Genomic DNA, 23,287 nt, shown 5'->3' with positions numbered 1-23,287 from the left:
ACAAAAAAAAGACTCCAGTGTTTTCTTGGAGTACCATCAGCTACCATTACTGTTTTTCCATGCCAGGCTTTGCTTTTGAGCTGTCAGACATTAATACTTAAAAATGGTAGGGTTGCTATAATTTTCTTTATTGAATGAGAATCATCAAAGAACCTGCCACACTGAGCAAAAAGGTAACATGTTGAGAAACGTACTTCCTGACTCTGGGAAAAAAGGCAGGCATGTCCAGCCATGTCATGCTGTGTTAGGTATAACACAGTCATTGTTTAAAGGAAAGAAAGAATCCCTGCAGGGTAGTCCAGGTGGTCTGCACAACTTCCTCACACTAGCAGCTGAAAAAACAGCCCAGGGCTACGCAGTGTTCCCAGTAAGTAATAAAAAGGAATTAGCATCACAAGCACATAGATGGAAAAAGGATGAACTAGACTGAAAATGTGATGTACCTGGACCTTTCACACTGTTACACAGATTCGTGGTTACATCCTCAACAATGCTAGCCAGGAAGGAGAAATCTGCAACATTGTAAGCATGGATGTCATCTGGATCCGTTGCAATCTGCTTCAATTCATTTTCATCCGCATTTTTAATACCTTACAGAGAAGACATGAAAACAAAACTTGTTAGAAATGACAACTGTGAAACATAACACTATGAAAATAAGCCCTTAAACACACTTTGAATGTAAGTATCGTTTTAGGTACTTACGTGTTTCCACTTCTCTACACATTTAGCAGAGGGGTGGGAGGAAATTGGCTCAGGTCACCTCTTCATGTAATACTTACCAATTGCATAAAGTTCCACTCCCTCATCTCTGAGTCTTCTTGAAGGGGTGACTACATCATCTTGTGATTTGCCATCAGTGATGAGAACACCAATTTTGCGAGCTCTGGGCCGTAAACCTGCATCTTGCCTGAAGTTGTTTTTTAAGATGAAATCCAAGGCCATTCCTAGCATGATACAAAGAGGACAACCATCACTATAAACTGTTTCAACATACAGTCATGATAAAGGCTAGCATTTCATCCTAGTGATTTCACTCTGAAAACATCATTCCACAATTTACCACTTCAAGAGGCACTCATTACCTAGTTGTGGTCTGTCATGTACGCTTAACAGCATCTGGCACTATTTCAGCCCTTTGAAGGTCTATAATCTCTTACCTCCTATGCATCACACTCCTATATGGTCCACTCTATCCTCCCTTCTGGGTCACCTTGCTTTAACGCCAACCCTGACATAGGTTGGTGTTACCTGCCAACCCTGACCTTTTCTTCTTCTCATATGCTCAACAATAACCCAAGCTCTTCATCACCCAAGATCTTCTTTCCTTCTCTCTTTCTCTAGATTTTCACTAAGAATACACTTCCATTTACACATACATGTGTCCACATATGTATGCATATACATAGGCCCTACTCTCTTCCAACCATACTGGAGTGCATTATAAGGCCCTTTCACCACGGATTAATTTGAGCCCCCTACACAATTCCACTCTCAGCTACTAGAATTCTTTTCATGGAGCTTAAGAAAATCCTAGTGGTGTGACATACCTGTTAGAGTATTGCCTCCTTTGTATGGTAAGTTGGCTACAGCCTCTAACAAAGCTTGTTTTGTTCGGTAAGCATTCAGATTCCATTCTGTCCTGGGATCTCCACTATACTGTGCAAGACCTGGAAAAAGCCATTATTACACAGTTATTATGTAGCTATGCAGCAACTATGCCTTATTTTCTCTCTGACATATGACAACTTACCAATTTGTACTTTGTCAGGACCAATATCAAAAACTTCAACGATACGAGCTATGAAGTTCCTGACCGTTTTAAAATTTGGCCGCCCAATACTCCATGAGCCATCCACCAGCAGCACGATATCAGCTTCTGCTCTGGTTCTACATTCTAAACCTGCCATGTCAACCAGAAAAATATAACCTTAGCATGATACGTTTCAACCAGAAAAATATAGCCTTAGCATGACAGCTTTCTTTCCCAATCCTCTTTTATATGACATATGTCATGAGTTAGTTTCCAAAATAGCTCTAGTTTTATTCACTGGCACTCTGTCAAGTATGACCTATTTGTGAACGTTACTCACACTAGTCACTAGTTCCATGGCAAAAGCTGTATAAATTTTTTTCATGTATGTTTCCTTTTAGAAATAAGCCTTCTAAAATGTCAGGGCCAGTACTCTTCCCTATTGTCATGTCAGTATCTATTTTGGTCTTTAAAGATGGCTGATAACCATCTTTCAGAGATTTTGTAAACTACTTTAGAGGATTTCCAAAGGACTACTGAGCTAACCACTGACATGGCAGTGAACATTATCAGATTATCCAAAGTCACAGTATTTTGGTCTATTGTTCATGACTAAATTATTGCTCAATTTTCAACTATGTAGCAGTGGAATTAACAGAATATATAACAACCACTTTCATATAAATATAATTTCTGGTTTTTCAGGGACAAAAGACAGGTGGTACAGTAGATTGCACGTAGAGGAAAGAAAGGTCACAGTTTAGAAGATACACAAACATAAACACAGTTCAAGAAATAGAGAGGGGACAAAAACAAACATTTATATAAAGCTGCAATGTTCTGAAAATGTAAGAAGATATTTCAGGTATCTTCAATTCACAAATTACAGAATGAAATATGCATCATATTGTTTTCATCACAAGGAAAATCACAAAATATTTATACAAAGCAGAAAGACACAATTTTATCCACAGCCATTTCAAAAAAAAAAAAAAATCCTTGCTCTCTCTCTTTTCCTGTAGATTGTGTTACCAGCTGCAAATTTTCTGGCTTCCTGCCATCAGAGCTTCTGGTCTTTATATGGAAGAAATCCCATTGAGAAAAATCAGCCACACTCATCACAGTTGAAAGATATTGTGATTTCATATATGTTCCACATAATTGATCCAACACTGCAGACTCATGAATATAACTATTCCATGTACCTGGGGGTTAAAAGCATGATCCTCTTCTGCATAGAAAATATAGATCTAGTCTTTAGTCAGGACAATAAAATAAATTGGGAGTAGGGTTTAAGTAAAATTATGTTAGTTCAAAAACTTGCATGCATAACTTTAATATGGAAGTTAAGGTTAGCTTCTTGTACAACATAAAAGTTAAACTATTCTGACTTTTTTTTTTCTTCCAACTACCATAGTTCCCCACATGGAAAATTCTAGCAAAGGCACCTAGGGCAATTTTTTCCCCCATTAATAAATAATGTACTATTACATTTACAGTCCCAGATATAAAATTCATTTCTCACATTAACCATGACTCAAATCCATGCATTAGTAAAACTAAATAGCTTAAAGAATATAACACTCAAGACAGAAATGACAGCTGGCGTAATAAAAAATAACAAACCACTCTTGGTGTAATTATTTTTCTGCCAGACTTATTACAGCTTTACTTTAATGTCACTGATGGCCTGTTATGTAGTTTTTCGTAGTTTTACCCTCTTGCATTAGACATAGTGGGACAGCAATAACTTCAGAAGTTTCTAAAAACGTTGTCAATAAAAAGTGAGGGTAGTATTTTTTACACAGCCCAGTGTGGAAACAGGGCATTAAAGAGGTTAAGCAAGAAGAATATAGAGTCAATTATCAGAAGGTTTTTTTATATTGTTTTGTTTTGTTTTTAACTCTGAGATGCCTTTGCACTGAGGTTCTTTGTCCTCCTGAAATTGTCTTCTCTCTTATGGTTATAGAAATCTTAAAATGGCAGAGAAGTCTCACTTCTATGTGTATACTTGGCTACTAAAAAGCAACAACCTGATGCAGACAAGCTCTTTATGATTTCCACGAAGGAGGAAACTCTGAAACTCTCTTTATCCAGTATTAATTGCAAGTATACTGGCTGTAAGATTCAGTTAATATACAGAGGACCATTAACCACATCAAGGGAGCTGCTGTCATACCAATCGTAGAAACTTTGATTGGAATTTTTAGCTATGCAGGAAGAAATTCCCAAACAGATACTGGAAAACACTCAGCACTTGCATTTCTGTACTAACTCTCCTTCTATGGTAAAAGTGACTAAATAATGGCTATGTTGCATATAAACTTAAATAATGCACAGTAATATCCTGACATCCCCAGCTAACAGATCTTTGTCCATTATATGATCTTAGTCTTAAAAGGAAAAGTCACCATATAAGGACAAGCAAATGGCTAGAGATCTGCCTAAAATTCTTTGTTCTACTCCTGTGAACACCCCTGTAGATGAGCAATGATCTCTGTTCAAGAATTTGACCTTATATGATTTAACACAGATGTGGATGGCTTGAAAATATGATGCAGATGGCTTTCAGTAATCAGTAAAACATGGGTTGCCCGAGTTATCTTTTTTGTAAGATCATCTAAAGGGAGCAGAGGACTAGAAACATGAACTAGGGCATATTTAGTGGTCATTTCAAATGAGAGGTTATGTCATCAGACTAGGGAGTCTACTGAATCCTGCAAATAGATATTTATGTGCATTAGATAAATGATAAGGAATGCTGTGAAACTTTAAATCTCTTTTATCCAAAAGCCAAGACTGCATTTTGTTGAATACAATCATGTTTACCTCTAGATAAAAATGGCTCCGTAGTAGTATCTGAAAGGGTGGTCATCTCTTGTCCAACAAGTGGGTTGCTCTCTCCTCCTTCAAACATTCCAAAAACATTTACCTTATAGGTAGTTCCTGCCCTGCAATAGTTAAATAAATATACTGTAACTGAAGTCACTTGGCTAGCTAAATGTTGATACTTCACTTATGAAATTTTCACAGTTTTACTCCACAGAGAAGAATGTGTTAAAACATGAAGCACAGATACTAGTTCTTCCACAAGACAGTGAAGTTTTGACCTGAAGCTGGTTTTAGATTCTATACATAAATTTATAGTCTTCTTTGTTCAAGTAATTTAAGATTTTTAATGATCCCATTTTAAATACACATACAAGTTTATATGCATACTATTCATGACAGTGTAACAGATTTTGACATGAAGCCTACTTTATAAATTCTGGCTTCTTAGAAAATGAATCAAGAACTAAACTAGGCTTTTTTTTTTAACATAAGGAACTTTTCAGAGAAACTTTAGAAATTCCTGCTGTCTTCTCCATTGTCCCATTAATACCATCATATGTGAAATGCAGAATACAACTTCTTGCCTCCTTCAGTTCCTATGAGAACACCAGCAGTCATGTGAATAACCTCAGAAATAGCCCTGCTAGGTTCTTCTCAAAGATTGCATCATCAGGTCATGATACTTTACTGACATAAATACTTCCTAATTTACAGTAGATTTTGCCAGGTATTACAATCCCTAATCATGGTTAAGCAAAGCCCCAAGCTGAAGTTATTTAAAAAAAAAAAGAAAAAGAAATAAATAAAAAAAAAAAAGAGAGATTTTTATTATCCATACCTAAGTTCTTCCAAAACCACTGTGCTGTCATATGGTCCTACTATTAATTCTCCAAGATTCCTGTCATCTTCAGTTGGGTGGAAAGTTACTTTGTACCCCTTCACTCGCCCTGGGGCTGGCTCCCAGGTTACTCGGAAGCTGGACATAGTTGAATCAGAAGTCCTCAGATTTCGAGGTGGCTTAAAGGGAGAGGCTGCAAGAATGTAAGAAAAGGATTTAAATCAGGTCTGCTTAGGAAAAAAATGACAAATATGATTTTGTGTAAAAATGCATATGTAAATTCAGTATTAGTGTCAACCCTAAACTCTTTGTCCCTTTCTTTGACATAAAGACAAATACCAAGATATGAAGGGTGAGATTCACTTCACCTAATTTTATCTATCTAAACAATAGACACACAGTCTACATTTATTGTCAAGGCTCCCTCTACAGTCAACATACTGAAGGATAGATAGCAATTTATGTCATCTATCTTAAATATCCATCTGATTTTACAGTGAATGTTGACCATGGATTAATCACTATCAATCTTTCTATTTATTACAGATTAAAACTATACAACCAGCTTAGATTAGCTTTCTCTCTTTAAAACGGCAAAGGGTAGGTGAGCCAGAGAATAAAGAATGGCATATCTCAGTGTAACTTTGCCCAACGAGGGCAGAAAGATCTCAGGAAAAAAAAAAAAAAAAAAAAAAAATCTCTTTTGGTAACAGCTCTCTACCTACGGAAGCAGAAAACTGATTTTAAATCTCCTTGATTTGATCTGGAGAGCAAGAGACCATTTCCTTACAAAACAAAAGACCAGCATCAGACAAAAACTAAAGGCAGAGTAGAAAATTAGTTTTGTTTTGACCCCCATACATCCCCTCACCAGGAATTAAAGATATGAGAATTTCTGAGAGAGAAGACTGCTTGTCCAAAAGGCAGTGGTCTCTGAGGTCAGTCAGGCTTTCACTGAGGACTCTTCAGAGTCATCTGATGGCCATTTTAGGTTTTCCACAGAAAATATGATTACCAAAGAAGACAAATCTAAATAACAGGATGCAGGGTAGCTATTTAATCAATATCCAGAACAAAAATGCAAATAATAACAAAAAAATGACAGTGCCTGATTAAATAGTCTGTAGACAAATATTGTTTTCCTCACAAAACACCTTAACTTCTGGTGACCGTGTTTCAAAACAGTTCCAGTATTGTCAGAACATAAACCACATCTACATCCTCAGTGTAACAGCAGAAAGCTGTGTTCAGCTCTCATACAGAAATTTTCAACAAATCAAATTCTCTTCTCAACCTCTAACATTTTCTTCAATTTGGATATCAACTCATAATCTTAGCAGGCTCCACCACAGCTTTTCTATGTATCATGGTTACCAGTTTGCAGTAGAAAACTTTAATGATCAAACCCTGTAAAAGTATGCACATACCTGTTGTTCCTTCTGCTTTTCTTGATTTTCCTTGTCCAAAGTCATAAATTGGAACAACACTGAGGTCATATGTAGTTCGAGGCTTAAGTCTCTTCAACACTATGCTTGTGGCAGGAGCATTTACTCTTCCAAACATCTGCCTTCCTCCATTGCGTGGTCGGTAGTACACACGGTAAGACAAGACTTTCCCAGGTGAAGGCTGCCATGTAACTCTCATTGTATTCTCTGTCTCGTTGTCTACAGTCACAGTCCTGGCATTTGGTGACACTTTTCAGTGCAAAAATATGGGTAAATGTTTACTTTGTCACATAAAGATATGTTCAAATGCATGCCTACTAAATTAATTTAGCTTTTTTTTTTTTTTTTTTTTTTTCCTTAAAAATTACATTATTTCATTGGGGGAAGCACAGGTAAACCTCACAGAGCATTGTTACTTTCTTTCATGATTGTAATGAACTAAATAAACCTAAGTCCATTTTCCATTAAAGACCAAAAAAAAAAAGAGCGATTACACGATTACAGCCTAACTGGAAGTTTTATTTACTAGCACCTATTGGTAATCTGTTAAGTAATGGATTCAGGATGCTAAAGTGAAAGTTTTATATATATTATATATAATATACATATGATACATAATGTAATATATAATACATATATTATATATATCATAAATGAAATATATATATTATATATAGCCTTTTAATGAGTAAAATGATCTACAGACTTAAGATTTTCTAAATTTTGGGTTTCCAGGTCTGATACAGTACTAGTAAATGCCTGTACTCCTGAGTGTTGGGCCCCATACAAATACTCATGAGTATTTGGAAAGTCACTGAACACTAAATATAGAACAGTATTAGTGCTGAAATAAGGACAAGGACTAATAAAGCATTCTCTCTACCGATTGCAGCACTCAGCTTTTAAGAGATATTTTCCAGACTGTTGAAATGTTACAAAAGATCTGAAATTAAATGAAAGGTATGCTGTTGAGAACCAGCATAAACCATCTAGGTTGTTGCAAAACAGAACCTCCTTTGCATGCCAGAATCCATGCCAAGTCATGGCAATCCATGTCAGTATTTCATCACACAGTCAGGTAGGCTTTGCAGGCTACAGTATCCTCTCCCAGACCAAAGAACTGAGAATTTCTAATTGTGTTTGCACTAGAAGGATGAAATGTTAGTTAGTCTCAGGTCTGGGTCTATTGATAGCCCTGGTAGCGAGTCACCAGTGTGCCCTGGCAGCCAGAAAGACCAACCATATCACAGGGTGCATCAAAAAGACCATTGCTAGCCAGTCATGTGACTGTCCCAGTCTGCTCTGTGCTGGTGTGGCCTCACCTCAAGTACTATGTGCAGTTTTGGGTACCATGGTATAAGAAAGATGTAAAACTGTTAGAGAGTGTCCAAAGGAGGGCCACAAAGATGATGAAGGGTCTGGAGGGCAAGAGATATGAGGAGTGGATGAGGTCCCTTGGTTTGTTCAGCCCAGAGCAGAGGAAGCTGAGGGGAAGCCTCATGGTGGCCTGCAGCTCCCTCATGAGGGGAGCGGAGGGGCAGGCGCTGAGCTCTGCTCTCTGAGACAGCAACAGGACCCGAGGGAACGGCATGGAGCTGGGACAGGGGAGGGTCAGGCTGGGGGTTAGGGAAAGGTTCTGCACCCAGAGGGTGGTCAGGCACTGGGACAGGCTCCTTAGGGTAGTGGTCACGGCACTGAGCCTGCCAGAGTTCAAGTTGTTGTTTTCAAGAAGAGTTTACATGACAAGGTTTTGGTAGCAGGACACTGCAAGAGCTTCAGTTTGAAGATTGTAAAGATTTAAATGGGAAATAAGTTGGAATGGAAATTGACTGATTCTGTGGGAATTTACTGTCTTCCATCCTTATTCTATCTACATCACTTATTCTAGCAGATTTCCAGCAGTCACACAAAGAACCCATGAAAGACTGGATTCAGAGTAATTTTCACAAAAATCACATCTCAAATTGGAGGTAATTCTCACTGAATCAAACCCCACATGACATAGAAAAGACTTACATTTTTAATGGTCAAAGAAAAAGCTAGAATTGATTGATTCGAGATGAGACTTTGGTTTAAGGGACTTTTCAGAAAGTAAAGGTGAAGAAAAATAAGGTCAATTTTCTTTAAAACATAATTTTGTCAAGAACTTAATATTACAAATGGTGGTAATGCCATAGTACACTCACCATCAGTAAAAGCCTCTCCTTCTACAGGGTCTCCTTCTCCACTGCTGTAGGTTGCATATACTGAAATCCTGTATTTAGTCTCTGGCTCCAAGCCATCCAGCACTGCATCCACTGTATTTCCAGGGACTCTCTTCTCTCCCATTGTATCATCATAAAGTGATTTCCATACTATCCTATAGTTATTAACTGCCCCTGGAGCTGGTGTCCATGATAACCCAACTGTAGTGTCAGTTATGTCTGTGGTAACCAAATTACGAGGTGAACCACGTTCTGCAAGAAAGAAAAAAACAAATTGTCACTGAAATACAAAGAGCGTGCTAACTAATAAGTTAGCAAAGTACAAATGGAAAATTAAAATGATCATAAAAGCAGAATCAAAATTTTGGCCTGTCAATACTAGTTTAAATAACATATACATGTATGTGTAGTTCCAAGAGAAAACTGATTGCTTTATTCAACAAAATGTTGAAAGCTAACTTTAAGCTATGAATAACCTATCCCATACTGTACAAGATCCTTAGCAGTTATGCTTTAAAATTTGCAAAATAAAAATGATATTAAGCAAAGTATCAGAATGAAACCAATGCTTAAATGTGCTGCAGCTCATTTGCATAGGTTTTAACTCACAACTAAATATTTTTCCTTCATTTGTTCATCTTCACCCTCATATGTGCAATTTTTTTCTGAGGGGTAAATAAAGAAGACTTTAACCTGAGTGAAATAGTCCATTCAAATTCTCTGACAACTTCGTTTATTTGTTTAATATTACTATTCTTATCTCCTTGAGTACTGCTTACTGCTTACTAGATCTACCTGCTATTTCATTTTGTCTGTTTACAACTAATTTGCAGTGTGTTTCCGTCATACAGCAGTTACAGCAGAAAACAATCTTATCTCTCCACTTGTAAGACTTGTACCTTCTTTCTGACTATAGTTTGTTCCAGCCAGCCTGGAATGAAGGAAACAGCTCGTTAGTATGTGAAATCCAGTTGTCAGCTGGATGAGTGAGCCTCACCTAACACACCAGAGTAATTCCACTGCTTAAAAATGGAGCTCGTTGGTCTGAAGTGGTGCAGTAAAAGGAGTGCCTCTGTTTAATGTTTAACATACATTTATAACATATGTTCAATTTTCCTATTGCAGTGGCTGGCTTTTGAGGCAGGAAAAGAGCACTGACTGGTTTTAATGCAATGGCCTCACTGTAGCAAAATCTGCAAAAGGGATCTACAAAACCAGATGTACAAAAACAGATCCATATACACACAGAAGCATTTGGTTCTTCAACGTATATTCTCAATGGCCTATCTCACTGTACAGGACATTTCTGAGACTGATTACTAATAGGACTTAAAAGCTTGAGGTGGCCTTATGGCATCATGGCTAAGTTTCACCTGCACTGATAAAAATATATTCGTATATTATACTACAGCAACCACAGGACCAGATTCAAAATTCTTTGAACACAGAGAAATTTAATACTTATCCAATTTCCACTGTCTGAGCTCATCACAAACCCAGACCTCACTTTTCAGAAGCATGAAGCAGTTTCAGTCCAAGACAGAGCAGCAAGTTGCTCACAGTCATAAACTGCATTTTCAGTTTTCATACTCATTTGTCTTTCAATTCTACTGCAAATCTGCAATGCTTCCAAACATAATACCACTGGAACAAACAGGGTTACCTGCAGAAAGGCTTCATTTTGGAATTATCTCGTTGCCAGCACAACCTCATTAAAACTGAGCTAGTGAATCCCACTTGGCTTAATGATAAAATAGAAACTAATATCAATGTATCTGCAAGCAAAGCTGATAAGAATCACCAACTTCACAGATTACAGAATCAGAGGGTACCACTCCAACCACCTAGCTGACTCTATCAAACATAGCTAACAGAGCATGTTAAATAACTCCTTTGTGCTGTAGGTTTGTTTTTTTTTTTTTTGCAGTTCTAATTCACAATCTTGGGACATCCCATCATGTTTTTCTGAAGGCAATTCTTTTTCCATCCTAACCCTGCATTACTTCTTACAATTTTACTCTTCAAATCAGTTTTTAGCTTCACAATGTAAGTCACCACAATTTATGGCATCTTCTCTTCAAAAACAGGTTAAGATATGGGAGTTTAGCTAAAGTTCAATTGTTTACCAGTTCACAAAAATAGTAGGTGCATATAGTGAAAAAGTTACAGTGAGAAGACCCAACTCAGTTCATGCTTCATGCAGTCTCACTGAATTCAGTGACTGCATTAAATAAAAGCCAGGGCAGAATCTAAACCCCAAAGACCAATTTTCCTGGAAGCCTGAAAAAGGATTTGCCTTCAAAAGTAAATTACACCAATTTTTCTGTCTGCTCTTAAGCTTCTACTCCCAAATTTTGGCTTTTTCATACAATAAAAAAAAATATTAAGGCAATCCAAATGGAAAAAATATGGAAAACTTAACTTGATAGAATGCACAGATGTCTCACAATAAAAACCTTTCTTTCCATATTTTAATGTAATATAAATATACAAGTCACTTTATTTTGGCTACTTTAAAACATGGCTTTGCCACAACATGATTTCAGTATTAAAGTATCTGCTACCACAGCACAATTTTTTGCAAGTCTACTCTTGGACACTACGGTTAATGATATATGTTGGAAACACTGCAAACATAACTGTATATTTAAAACTGTTATTGATTAAGTCATTATTGAGGTCATTAAATAACGGAGGAAAATAATTTGTTTGGAATGGACTGTAATGAACACCAGTTACTGTAATATGTTACTTCTGAAAAAAAATATATCCTTTGGAACTAAAAGTCTTTTTTATAAGGCAAGGTAAGAGAGGGAAAGGGACTGGGATTCCTACCAAACCACTAGACCTAAATGGAAAATTCTGACTTCAAATAGTTGGAAACTGCTGACAAGACAACTTACCTACTAAGGGAAATTGGACTTTTTATGTGTTACACTGCAACTGAGAACATTTCTTTAACATAACACACTAACTTGATTTGCACCTCATGTGTGAGGTGGAAGTTCACCGACAGCTTATTTTCTGTTTCACTAGAATCTCTCACAAGTGCTTTTGTATGAGGAGAGCAGCTGTGTTTGAGATGCAGTCCAACTGTAAGTCTGAAATTATTAGGATTCCATCAGGTATTATCTAAGCTACTACACTCAGAGTCAAGAAACATATTTACACTCCACAATAACAGTAGCATTATTTAGTGACCAGCAAACATACAAGTAGATCTATGAGACATTTTTCCTTCAGAATGAAACAAAGTACATTGCTTATATTATATATATATATATATAATAATAATAATATATTGTAATAGTGAAGCAGTCATTCTGTTCTTTGGTTCACATGTTCAGAAATGCTTGTTGTACATCTGCTTCTCACCTGCTTGTTTAAGCAGGATGGATAAGGAGAGTGGAAAGACACTGCGAAGTGGTAGAAGGAAAAGTGCTGGCTGGCAGGATCTCAGGCGGTTAACATTCAAATGACTCCTTCTTTTTCCTGACTGGAACTGGAAGCTAAAGTGTGGCCTTAATTTCATATAGCCCCCATGTCATCAGTATGTGAGGAAGCAGCTGTTTTTAAAAATGATTCCCTAACACACATTCAGTCCTATGATGCTCGGGAGTACCAAACAGTACACAGTGTTTAAGCCACAGTGAGTACACAGGGAAACAAAACACTTGCACACACAATTCAAACCCTTGATGACCAAGGAAGCAAGCTAGTCACCTGTTTTAGCCATCCAGATTCTACACAGCAGTCCTTAGCTCAGAACTGCAATCTGTTTGTAGTACCTGTCCATCCCTACCGTCTCTCCATGCAGACACAGTCTCAGAAACTAATTTGGTAACTCAGACAGTCTTACACCCAGCTCTGGACTTTTGCAATGTCCAGTTTCCATATTAAGTTTTTCCACTATAGTATGCCAGAGACAAAATACAATATTAAAGTTGTTTCCCTGTGTCTACTTGGCTTGCTTCCCACAGTTCTCAGGCAATTGCTGTTGTCATTGAACACAAGACTGTGTGAATCAGCTAAAATTTAAATGCTGACATTCATAAAAATCAAATGGCTTTATTCAAATTGCCTTTATCCTCAGAAACATTTACACAGCTCCAGTTGATTTCAGTGGGAGCTGTACATGCAGTTTGGGTCAAGTTTAAACAATTTTCTATACATGTTCTTAAGACCAACTTTCAAAATTAACCTGCAGTGATAAATTTCATGCAAAGCCATGTTTAATAGAAGTTAAACAGAGAATTGGTCTATGCCAGCATCCTAAAAAAAAAAAAAAAAAAAAAATCAGAATCAGCTAAATTCAGAATCAGCTAAATAAATGATCCTTCTCTTGCAGAGGCATATACCAAACCTTTATGGTTTGAGTCCTGCCTTGTTTCCAATGGCATACACCAAGAGTATCCCATTTAGTCAGTAGGCTAGGGCACTGCAGCAGAGGACCCAAGTGTACACATCAGATGTGATGGTGGCAGAATCTTTTCAGGTTGACTCCAGAGGTCAAATTCTCCTCAGCACTGGAGGAGACAACCACTTCTATCAACTGGTATTCTTCTTTGAAAACTGAAAAGTAGTTGGTTACTCCTGGAGTACCAGCCCTCAAGCACGCTGCCTATGTGAGAGGGGATGTGCACACATTGTGGAAGTCCTGAAGGACTTGCTACACAAAAGAAATTCTCACTTGACCCTGTTAGAGCAAGTGTCTTGTGCTAGTGGGAATGAAAAAAAAGGTTGAGAATGAAAACCAGGAGGGTTCTGACTCAAAAGACAGAGACTCTGCTAGAGAACTCCTGAGTCCCCCACTGTAGGATAAGGCCAGCAGGAAGTCATAGTCCTTTAATATATTACCCATCTGTTCCAACAGTTAATCAGTTAACGCCACTCTCAATTGTCTAGAAACACCTTTTTGTTTGCTTTTGGGGGTGCAGGTCATTTTTGTTTGGTGGTGGTGGTGGTTTTGTGTTTTCTGATATATATTTAATTTGCTATGTAAAACTAAAATAATTTTCCAAATGTCAATTTTATCAAATGACAATTTCAAATGTCAGACTCAAAAATCTCGGAATGTATAATTTTAAGAAATGCATGAAACAGCATTAAATCTCCTGGAAACACTGAGTCCTTGTTTCTGTCAGGATGAAAGAAGCACTACACAGTTTGAGCATTACGTAAAGTTCCTATGATATGCTAAAAACCTCATTGTAAGAAAATGTCACTCGAATTTGTACTATTCTGCCTGTAGGAGGTCATTCATTTCTAAAGCATTCTTGTGTTACCATAGAAACAGCAAAAATAAATCATTTATTTACCAAAGAACTACTATTCATTTTATTATCAAAATAAAAGGATTCCTCTACCAAAATCCTCAGACCTAGGCTTTAATAAATATGTACAGCAGAAAATAACTTAAAACTACAAAGTGTAATGACAGATTTTTTCTTTAATACAGTGAGTGGAGCCTAATTCTCATAGCACAAACACCCACTCCTAGAACAGGATGGCAGGATTGGGCCCTACATCACTCACACATAAAGATTCCAAAGGGGAATGGACCGTGACATAAATCTCTATGAAATTTATCATCTAGTTATAATAAACTACACCGTGTGCTTTTTATTCTAAAATGTACAAATGTAAGAAGTAAAATGCATTGACATGCTAATGTAGACTAGCAATCTCATTTCTTTTAAAAGACCTACAGCCATTTACACCATTTCTAGACTATAAACTTTACTGATATAAGTGAAAACATTTTGAAATATCTGACCACTGAACTTTTTTTCTGGAAAAAAAAAAAGGTTTATTTGCTAATTGTCTCTGAAATTTGTGTTTAAAATGCTCCAGACTTTTCTGATCCATTTCTGCTTAGGGTCAGTAACTGAAATATTCTTAAAGCTGTTCTGAAAAATATGTAACAGCCAGCAAGAGGGCACTCGTATAATATTTCAGCAGCTTTTCAGACATTCATTATCTTTAAACATTTCTGTGCAGATTGCCTAATGTATTTGTTTTTCTTTAAAATAACTGCAAATTATGAAAGCTAATCTATTTAGCAGTTAATGTACAGTATGTTCTTTTCATCTGACAGCAAACCTTTGGGCAGAAAATGAAATTCTTGTCAGACTTGCAACTACCTCTTCTAGAAAAAAAAAAAAAAAAAAAATAGGCAGATTAGAAAAACAGTAGCCCTCACAAAATGCTCACTGACTGTTGCATTGACACTCACCACCCTCACCAGGTTTATCATTGCATTTTATTTTTGGTGTAAGATGATTTGAGTAAGATTTTATGACCAAACAAAAATTGAAAACCAAATGGGTTGTTTTGGGTGTTTAGGAATGGGGGGGGGACTTTTCCCTAAGGGTTTCCTGTCAGAATTTCTTGCTTGTTCTTAAATCTTTACCAAGTACCATCAAATATAATGATTAGTGCTAATCTGTTTAGTTACTCCAGTTGTCACAAGCCTTGCTTCATCAAATGGCAAACACCAGCCTGCACTGGTTAAATTTATTTTAGCAGTATTAATGTCTTTGTGTGAGATGGGGGGGGGAAATCACAGCCAACAAAATGTGTCTGAGGAAAAAATTTCCATGCCACCCTTATAGAAGGGCTCCAACCAAAGCTGTCTAGTGATAGATCACCATGCACTTTTGAAAGAGAGAGTATGAAAGTGGAGAGTTTTCTACAGCACATATTTTGCACATGCAGTTATGTTTAATGCAGTATGAAATATAAAGCTCCAGAATTTTCACCTCTGGATGGTATTTCATAACTGGAGACAAAATGATCCAGTGAGTGAAAGAGCAGGGCACCAAAAATTTCCTAAAATCTGGATTACTGAAGGAAAACACACAGTTTCTTTCCTTCAACAGAGGTGAAAAAATATTATTTACTATTCCTATTACACAAAGGCAAAGAAGAAGTAAACTCATGCTCTCTGAATACCTGTACGGTACGGAACATTTATTTATGATTAATTATTTGCTAAACTGTCTACACTGTCTGTGAATGGTTCGCAACACTCAGCTCCTCTGGGATGTGTTTGTCTCTGGGATGGACCAGATAGCTATGCAAACCATTTATAGAGGAGAATATCTACAGTTACTTGGGGGAGTATATGCCCTCTTTGTTTTATGTGGAGAAACAGTAAGGGCATGCACATACTTGGAAAAAAAAATGAAAAATTAAAAGATGATTACTGGGTTTGTGTGGAAGGATTTTTTGAGTATCCTGAAGCAAAACCGCCTAAAAACACTGACAAACTGCTGGGTAGGACAAAGCAGAGGTGGAATTACATTGAGTGTTCCAAACACTTTGGTGATAGCATATGTAACTGAAGGACTTTCACCTGAATGCCTAGACATGTTTCTGCAAATCATGTTACAGCACTTTAAAAAATTACCAGCCATAAGGGCCAGTTTTTCTCTGCTGAATGCTACTCTTGCAACTGAGATAAAATAACTGCCGTGTGAGTTCTCCTACTACATGCAAAGTAAATCATTACTGAAGGCAGTAAGAATGTTTGTCTACACCCTTAGTCACAGGGGACCATTTAGTGATTCAGTAAAATTCCATAAACATCTGAGAGTTTGGATTTTTCATTTCCTGACACTTGACTATACAATAGCTGGAGAAGCTACTGTATCCTCAGTTCCTCCTTTATCACTTTGCTACTAGAGCTGAAATTATTACACCCAAACTTACTTCTCTTCAGATTACATATCAATACCAGAATCTCACAACTGTTCTAGTATGAGAGGCAATCTCAGCCCTAGCTCTTGATTTGTTGATGAACTGAAGCGGCCAGCAAATGTGGCATCACTGACTGAATGGCTTTGGTGAGAAGCCATATGGCAAAGATATTAAGTAAGCCCCACTGGGATTCCTGATACAGGAAAATGCTTAAGTACTCAGTACTTCAGTGCTGTTGGCAATCAAAAACACTCACTGCACTATTTTGTTTCTCAGACACTATGGCTCATGGAAAATCCAACTGAAATACTAAACACTTTTTTATGCTTCCTTTCACAGCTTTTTTGTCATTACTGTTGATAAGTTTATTTCTCCAGGAGTTAAGATCTGTCCCATTCCAAGCCTGTCAGACAAGTTATTTCAACTAATGATTAGTCAAGTACTCACTTCACTGACCTGAATAACTTTTCAACAGAGTCCCACCATGTTTGTATTGACTTTACAGGCAACATGACTTCTTTTTTCAGCTAAATTTCTATACTAGGGTTTAAACTTTGAATGTTATCTTTTGGTTACCAAAATTGCAGTCCTTTCATTCTTAGTTGCCTGTTTTTCTTCACAAGCTTTGTCTTTTCATCCTTTTATGAGGTAAGACAGTACTATACATTGAAACATTGTCCTATAAGCACTTTAACAGTGCCTACTTTCGTACCATTTATTTGTCAGTCTTTCAAAATATCTATTAACTATGTCCAAAGAGTTTTGGCCTAATTCAAATATTTTTAATATTCCTTGAAACTGCAGATATGCTGCAAAAATAAACTTGTATTCTGTTCTTTACCTTTGATCACTCAGTAATTACAGACAACTGCATATGCTCTTACTAACAATTTAGATAACTAAGGAATATTTAATAGACAGCTTTAATACAAAAAGTAACATTTTCTGGAGTGCGCTGTGATAGGGTTTTCAAATCTAGCTGAATTGTCAAAGAATATGTCATGCCTATCTAAATGGTAAACATAATTTTTAGTTTGTTTTTCTCCCAGATGAGAAACTGAATAGAAATTCAGTTAAGTTGTATCAAGGATGCTAATGTATTCATATTTATTACAAGACTAAAACTATCACATAATTTTTGACACAAGGTTTTAACCATCTGCTTAGAGTAAAAACTTTTATAGGAAGGCCTCTGTGTCCCTCTAGGTGCAACATCCGTTTTAAACTCCATCTGATTGCATAAAAAAAAAAAAAAAAAAAAAAAAAAAAAAAAAAAACAGTCCTGAACTATAATCAATTATTCTTTCAACTTCTTTGACTTTTTAACCAGTTTTCAGATTGTTTTTCTTCCTATCAACAATTTATCATAGCATTCTGCAGGAAGTCCAAATGAGAATCCAAGCCCTCCTGCATGAGGGAGTACTGAAAGGACAAGACAATCTCTGCCTGTGACTGAATTCTGTTTTTCTAATGACTCTGTCTTTTCAATTCTACTGCTTACAGCTCTCTTGTTTTTCTAATGCATTTTAACTGAAGCTTTAGGCAATGCTTTAAAAGACTTCCCTATTGTTCAAGCTTTATGACAGAGTAAAAAGCTAGGTTTATCTCATGAACTCAAAACGCACCTGATATCTCAAGAGCTCCACATTAAAAAAGAGGTTTGGCCAGGCAGTGAAAGCCAAGGGAGTTTCAGCATGAATTGCAAGGTGCCTCATACACTAAGACAGAGTGAAGTCATCACAGAAAGTAGGGGCATTGGATTGTTGTCTGAGACATAGGTAGTGGCAGTGGGGAGCTGGAGCCTAATTCTCGGATCCTCCTTCTATAGTCAGTAGACAGAGAAATACTACTTTGAAGGAAAAACAAGATCTTAGATGGACTACCTGTCTTCTGGACATATCTGCCTTTCTTCATTAATCACAGAAGAATCCTAGAGAGTTTATGCTGCAAACTTCAGCATTTAAATCAGTGCCTAAACTTTACTGGGATGAAATCATCCCATTAGCAAATTATTGGAACTGATTTTTTTATGGTTTCCTATTTAAATCAGGTTTCCTGGTTTGTTCTTTACTCTATGACATAAACAAAAAGTTAAACTGACGGGGAAAATGAGAGCCAAGTACATCCTTACTATAACTCCATTAGTGTCAATGGAGGAGTTTTAATTCCACGTAATTCATCTGTAAGATGTTTTCAAGTACTATCCCTACAGAGCTGAAATGCCAGGCCTTAGCAATACATACCTGGCCAGCAAAGAGCACAGTCACACTTCCTTTCATGGCCTAGGAGGCAGCCTTCCCTATCCCCTGACAATTAACAGATGACACTGAGAATGCTCACAGGGAACACGTCTGGGAAATTCTCCACTCAAAGGCAGAACGAGAGCGGTCCGCCCTCCTTATAAGTCTCTGGCTCTGCCTTACCAGCACCCTGTTAATGATCAGCCCTGGGTTCTTACACCTATAGTTAAAAGCAGGATATGTTTCATTATTCCTATACCGAGTCCAGATGTTGCTTATTTAATAATAATAATAATAAAAAAAATAATAATAATAAACTCCCTGAACATCTTTCAGTCACAGTACAGATGAAACCCTGCAGATTTTCAAATGGATGAGATATTTTAATCCTATTGATTAATCCCATTACATTAATAACAATCTGCCACTAAAACTACTCAAAAGTTGAGTTATAAGGCAGAATATCTCAGAGGCTGGTGGAGAAGAACACTGCTTCTGGCAATACGTTTTTCCAAGAGACCACAACCAGTGACTATACCCCGTTGTTTTCTCCAGTGGACAGTAGGTTTGGATAAACCCTGTAACATAGGAGAATGTCTTTATGCCTACTTTTCATTCACTTATCTACTTCTGTAGATATCTCAGGAAGACGGTATGTTTTAAGACAACTTAAGCAGCAACCATATAAATAAATGAATGACTGTGCAGAAACAAACAAAAAAATAAAATAAAATAATTACCTTCAAGTGTTTCTCCCTCTCCAGAAAGGGCTTCTCCTGCTCCAGAGGCATACAAGGCAGACACAGTCAATGCATACCTAGTGGCTTCATCTAAGCCTTTCAGCACTTTAGAGGTAGTATCGCCTTTCACAGTCAATTCCTTAGTTTCGCCTCCTGCAACTGGTGTGTACGTTATAAAGTACTGCTGCACTTTTCCAGGAGCAGCACTCCAAGACAGCTTCATTGTTGATGTTGTAGCATCAGAAACTCGCAGATTTCTTGGAATTCCTCGGACTGCACAAAAGATATTGAAAACAAGTTGAAGCAAGATTCATTCCTTGGTTTATTTTCTGAGTCACTTTAACATGGGATTTAATGTTGAAAATACAATTCTTGAATAGCCTGAACTAGCACTAATGTAGTATAAGTTTACTGTAACCAGGATTGTACAATTCCATTCCCACCTTCCTTATGCAAAAATGCCCAATAAAGTCATTTCGCTCCCTTTTTTTTTTTTTTTTCCTACTAAAACTACAGGCTCTATCCTGGAACACTTACATATATTAGCACCTGAATATAAGCTCACACCAAGATCCATCAAAAATCAAGCCAAAGACCGGTAATGAGATGTCCAATTAACAATTTAAGGCTTCCTTCTGAGTTATTTTTGATGTTAGTTATTTTTGGTGTTTAATAAACTTAAAATCTCAATTAAGTTTCACTGATGACCAAGGCATTCATAATGTGTCTATACTCTTTGGATTTAGTTTAATAAGGCATGATACCCATTACAGAATCATACAGTTTATGTCTAAGCCAACATTAGGGCTACAGTGATAACTAATAAATCAAATGCTTCATTCTTTCCTTGCTTTCCATTCAGAAGCACAAACTGGGCCTGAACTTGCTGAAAAGAAACATAACTTATATCATTGGCAATAGGAAGAAGAATCATAAGGACAATTAAACATACAGGTAGATTCTTCACCCAAGTTTCCTTGGCATATTTGATGCCGGAGGATCAATATTTTATGTTTCAAAAAGAAATATAAGAGTTTTGATAAATTATATTGTTTTAGATTACCTCTCAATGAGGTTTGAATAATTTTATAATTCTTTGTTCATCTGGAATAATACATATGGCCAATATGGGTTATTCTCTTTTCAGTGTGAATATGTCAACATGCACAGAATTTTTCTCAAATATACTACATTCATAGCATCGATCACATACCTTCATCAGTTTTTGCATATCCATTCAGAGCATTCCCAGGCCCAGACTGATACTCAGCAATAACTGACACTTCGTATCTTGTATCTTGAATCAAGTTCTGTAGAGTAGTTGATCTTTCATTTGCTGAGACAGTCACTTGTCTCCTTTCTCCTCCAGTAAATGGTCTATATACAAGCCTGTACCGTAGAACATTTCCTGGAGCTGGAGTCCAGCCAACCATAAAGCTATCAGTAGTTTCATCTGTTATCCTTAAGTTTCGAGGAGCACCTTTAACTACAAAAAAATATACACGTATAATTTGTAAATATTTGTTTTTGATCAAGCAGTCCATGAAGTGAAACCATTTCAACCATTTTATTAGCTCATCCTGTTTATCAAAATAACAGCTTACATTGTCATTCCATCCATTTTAAGGTGATCCATTTTAAATGATTAGTCATTTAAATGACTAATACAAACTATTAGTCATTTCTGAAAATTTAAGGCCAGAGTTACAATCAGCAGTGCAGTAGAGTTGTCTCCAAAAGTGCATGAATCCCAGTTTATACAACCACTTCTGAAACTCAAGACAGTCTGACTATGTTTAGCAGTGACAGCAGAACTTTAATATCTAAGGGACCTTGGGGCACACTGTGGGAAATTTCTTAACAACAAATTGTAGAGATTTCACTGCTGTGGCTATTTGCTTCTGTACCACCTCCATTTACAGATAATTATCAGATACATCAGAGTACACACAGGCAGCTCTCCTATTTTAAAGAAATATCCAAAGTAAATGTAACAGGAAAAAAAATCAAACACCAAAATAATTCCACTCCTTTAAGATAAATGTTCACCAAAAAATGATACATTCAATGAAATGTGAGTTACATCTACTGTTAAAAAAAAAAATCTGAATGAAGTCACAACCTCAAAGACAGGAAATAGTTTGTTATCCCAGAATAATAAAAAAAAAACCATGGTAGACTATTTAACTAGTCCTTGAAAAAAGATATGTCTATAACTCATGTAATTTCATATGAACCATTTCATGAGTGAGTGCACCAAAGCACAACTTGACTATTACAACTGACATTAAAATATAATGTACTGCAAGTTGTCTAGCAGTATTTAGCACTGTAATTAAAAAAAAAAAAAAAATGTTTTTATTGTTTCAAATGATTTGTTTTCATTTCATTTCATTTAGATTTACTATCTAAAGTATTATTCAACTGGAACATGATGTGCCAAAAGTGTTGTTCTTCACTGTTCAAATACAGGCGTGTTAATAGTGGAGCAATTAATAACCCTAGTTTTAGAGAGAAGAATTTGTTTTCTACTGATCTGAAACACAATACACAATTTGAAATTCTTTAAAAGGCTGGAACAAAAGTTCGTTGTCAAGAGGGCTGTCTAGCTCAAATTGCTACCCAGATCTGCATGAAGAGCTGCTGAAATTTACATGATATAGAACTCAGTCTTCTCAGACATGTTAAGATTTCTTCCTATTAAAATGCTGGCAATTATTTAAGGCAGTATCAATCACAACATGGGAACACTGTTTATTTTTATTAGAGCTATTCCTTCTCTGTCCCTTACATTCACAAGCCACATGTTCTATCAGACTAGGATTTGTCTTGGAAAAGGAAAGTTATGTGTGGCAAAAACATTCTGACTGGTACAGTCATGGAAATATGCACACCAACAGTGAAGCTTGTATCTTCCAAACTTGCCATCCAAACTAAGCAATTTTATAAAAGTGTATTTCTATGAATCCTAAAAGGAAAGTGCAATTAACAAATTTCCATGCTGTTTCATTGCTCCCTTGGAATCACTTACATCATCAAAGGTCACTAATGACAGCATGGAAAAACAAAGCAGAGCGGATCAATATTAAAGACAAAAGCCTGGTTTAGACTAGACTGAGTATCCAACTACTGGAAAAGAAAATCAAAATTACTGTGATCCTTCTCATTCAAATTAGTGGAAATGCATCTTGGCAACTCTGCCAAGAAAAAAAGGATAGCTACCATGTTGAAATTTACAGTCATTGATCACATAAAGTCACACTGACATCAATGGAAGTTTTGAATCAGTAAGAATTACTGGATCAGATCCATGAAGTTCTGATGGAAAACAGCTGACCTAATTTCAGCCCCCTTTAATTCTATGGCATATGAAATAGAACTTCTGTGAGTGCAAGTTAAAGATGTAGAGACAGCAAATTACATAGGTACGTTCTTGCCTTTAAATGTTTTGAAGTCAACATCCATTCCTGCATCACAGTCTGATGCCAGGGAATTTATTATTTGCAGCACAACGTTTCATTCATAAAAAGATCA

The 23,287-nt window shown here is 36.6% G+C and overlaps 1 protein-coding gene across 4 annotated transcripts in view; it reads right to left on the bottom strand.

The window, feature by feature from the left end:
- COL12A1 (collagen type XII alpha 1 chain) overlaps positions 1–23,287 on the bottom strand; it is a 97,739-nt gene that overhangs the window by 55,116 nt on the left and 19,336 nt on the right. For all 4 annotated transcript variants that reach the window (XR_014317303.1, XM_082758044.1, XM_082758042.1 and 1 more), the window contains exons 12-21: positions 20,967–21,239; positions 19,754–20,026; positions 9,055–9,324; positions 6,851–7,117; positions 5,424–5,616; positions 4,583–4,704; positions 1,754–1,903; positions 1,551–1,670; positions 783–947; positions 444–590 (exon numbers count right to left, since the gene is read on the bottom strand). Coding sequence is in view for 3 of the 4 variants with exons in the window: in XM_082758044.1 (XP_082614170.1) it covers positions 444–590; positions 783–947; positions 1,551–1,670; positions 1,754–1,903; positions 4,583–4,704; positions 5,424–5,616; positions 6,851–7,117; positions 9,055–9,324; positions 19,754–20,026; positions 20,967–21,239 (1,980 nt within the window). In the remaining variant the exon portion in view is untranslated. The remainder of the gene's footprint in view (positions 1–443; positions 591–782; positions 948–1,550; positions 1,671–1,753; positions 1,904–4,582; positions 4,705–5,423; positions 5,617–6,850; positions 7,118–9,054; positions 9,325–19,753; positions 20,027–20,966; positions 21,240–23,287) is intronic.

Source organism: Aythya marila, assembly GCF_965140915.1.
Source record: "Aythya marila genome assembly, chromosome: 3".
In the NCBI taxonomy this organism is placed as follows: domain Eukaryota; kingdom Metazoa; phylum Chordata; class Aves; order Anseriformes; family Anatidae; genus Aythya; species Aythya marila.
The sequence above is the reverse complement of the archived record's forward strand: the minus strand, read 5'-3'. Positions and strand labels throughout refer to the sequence as shown.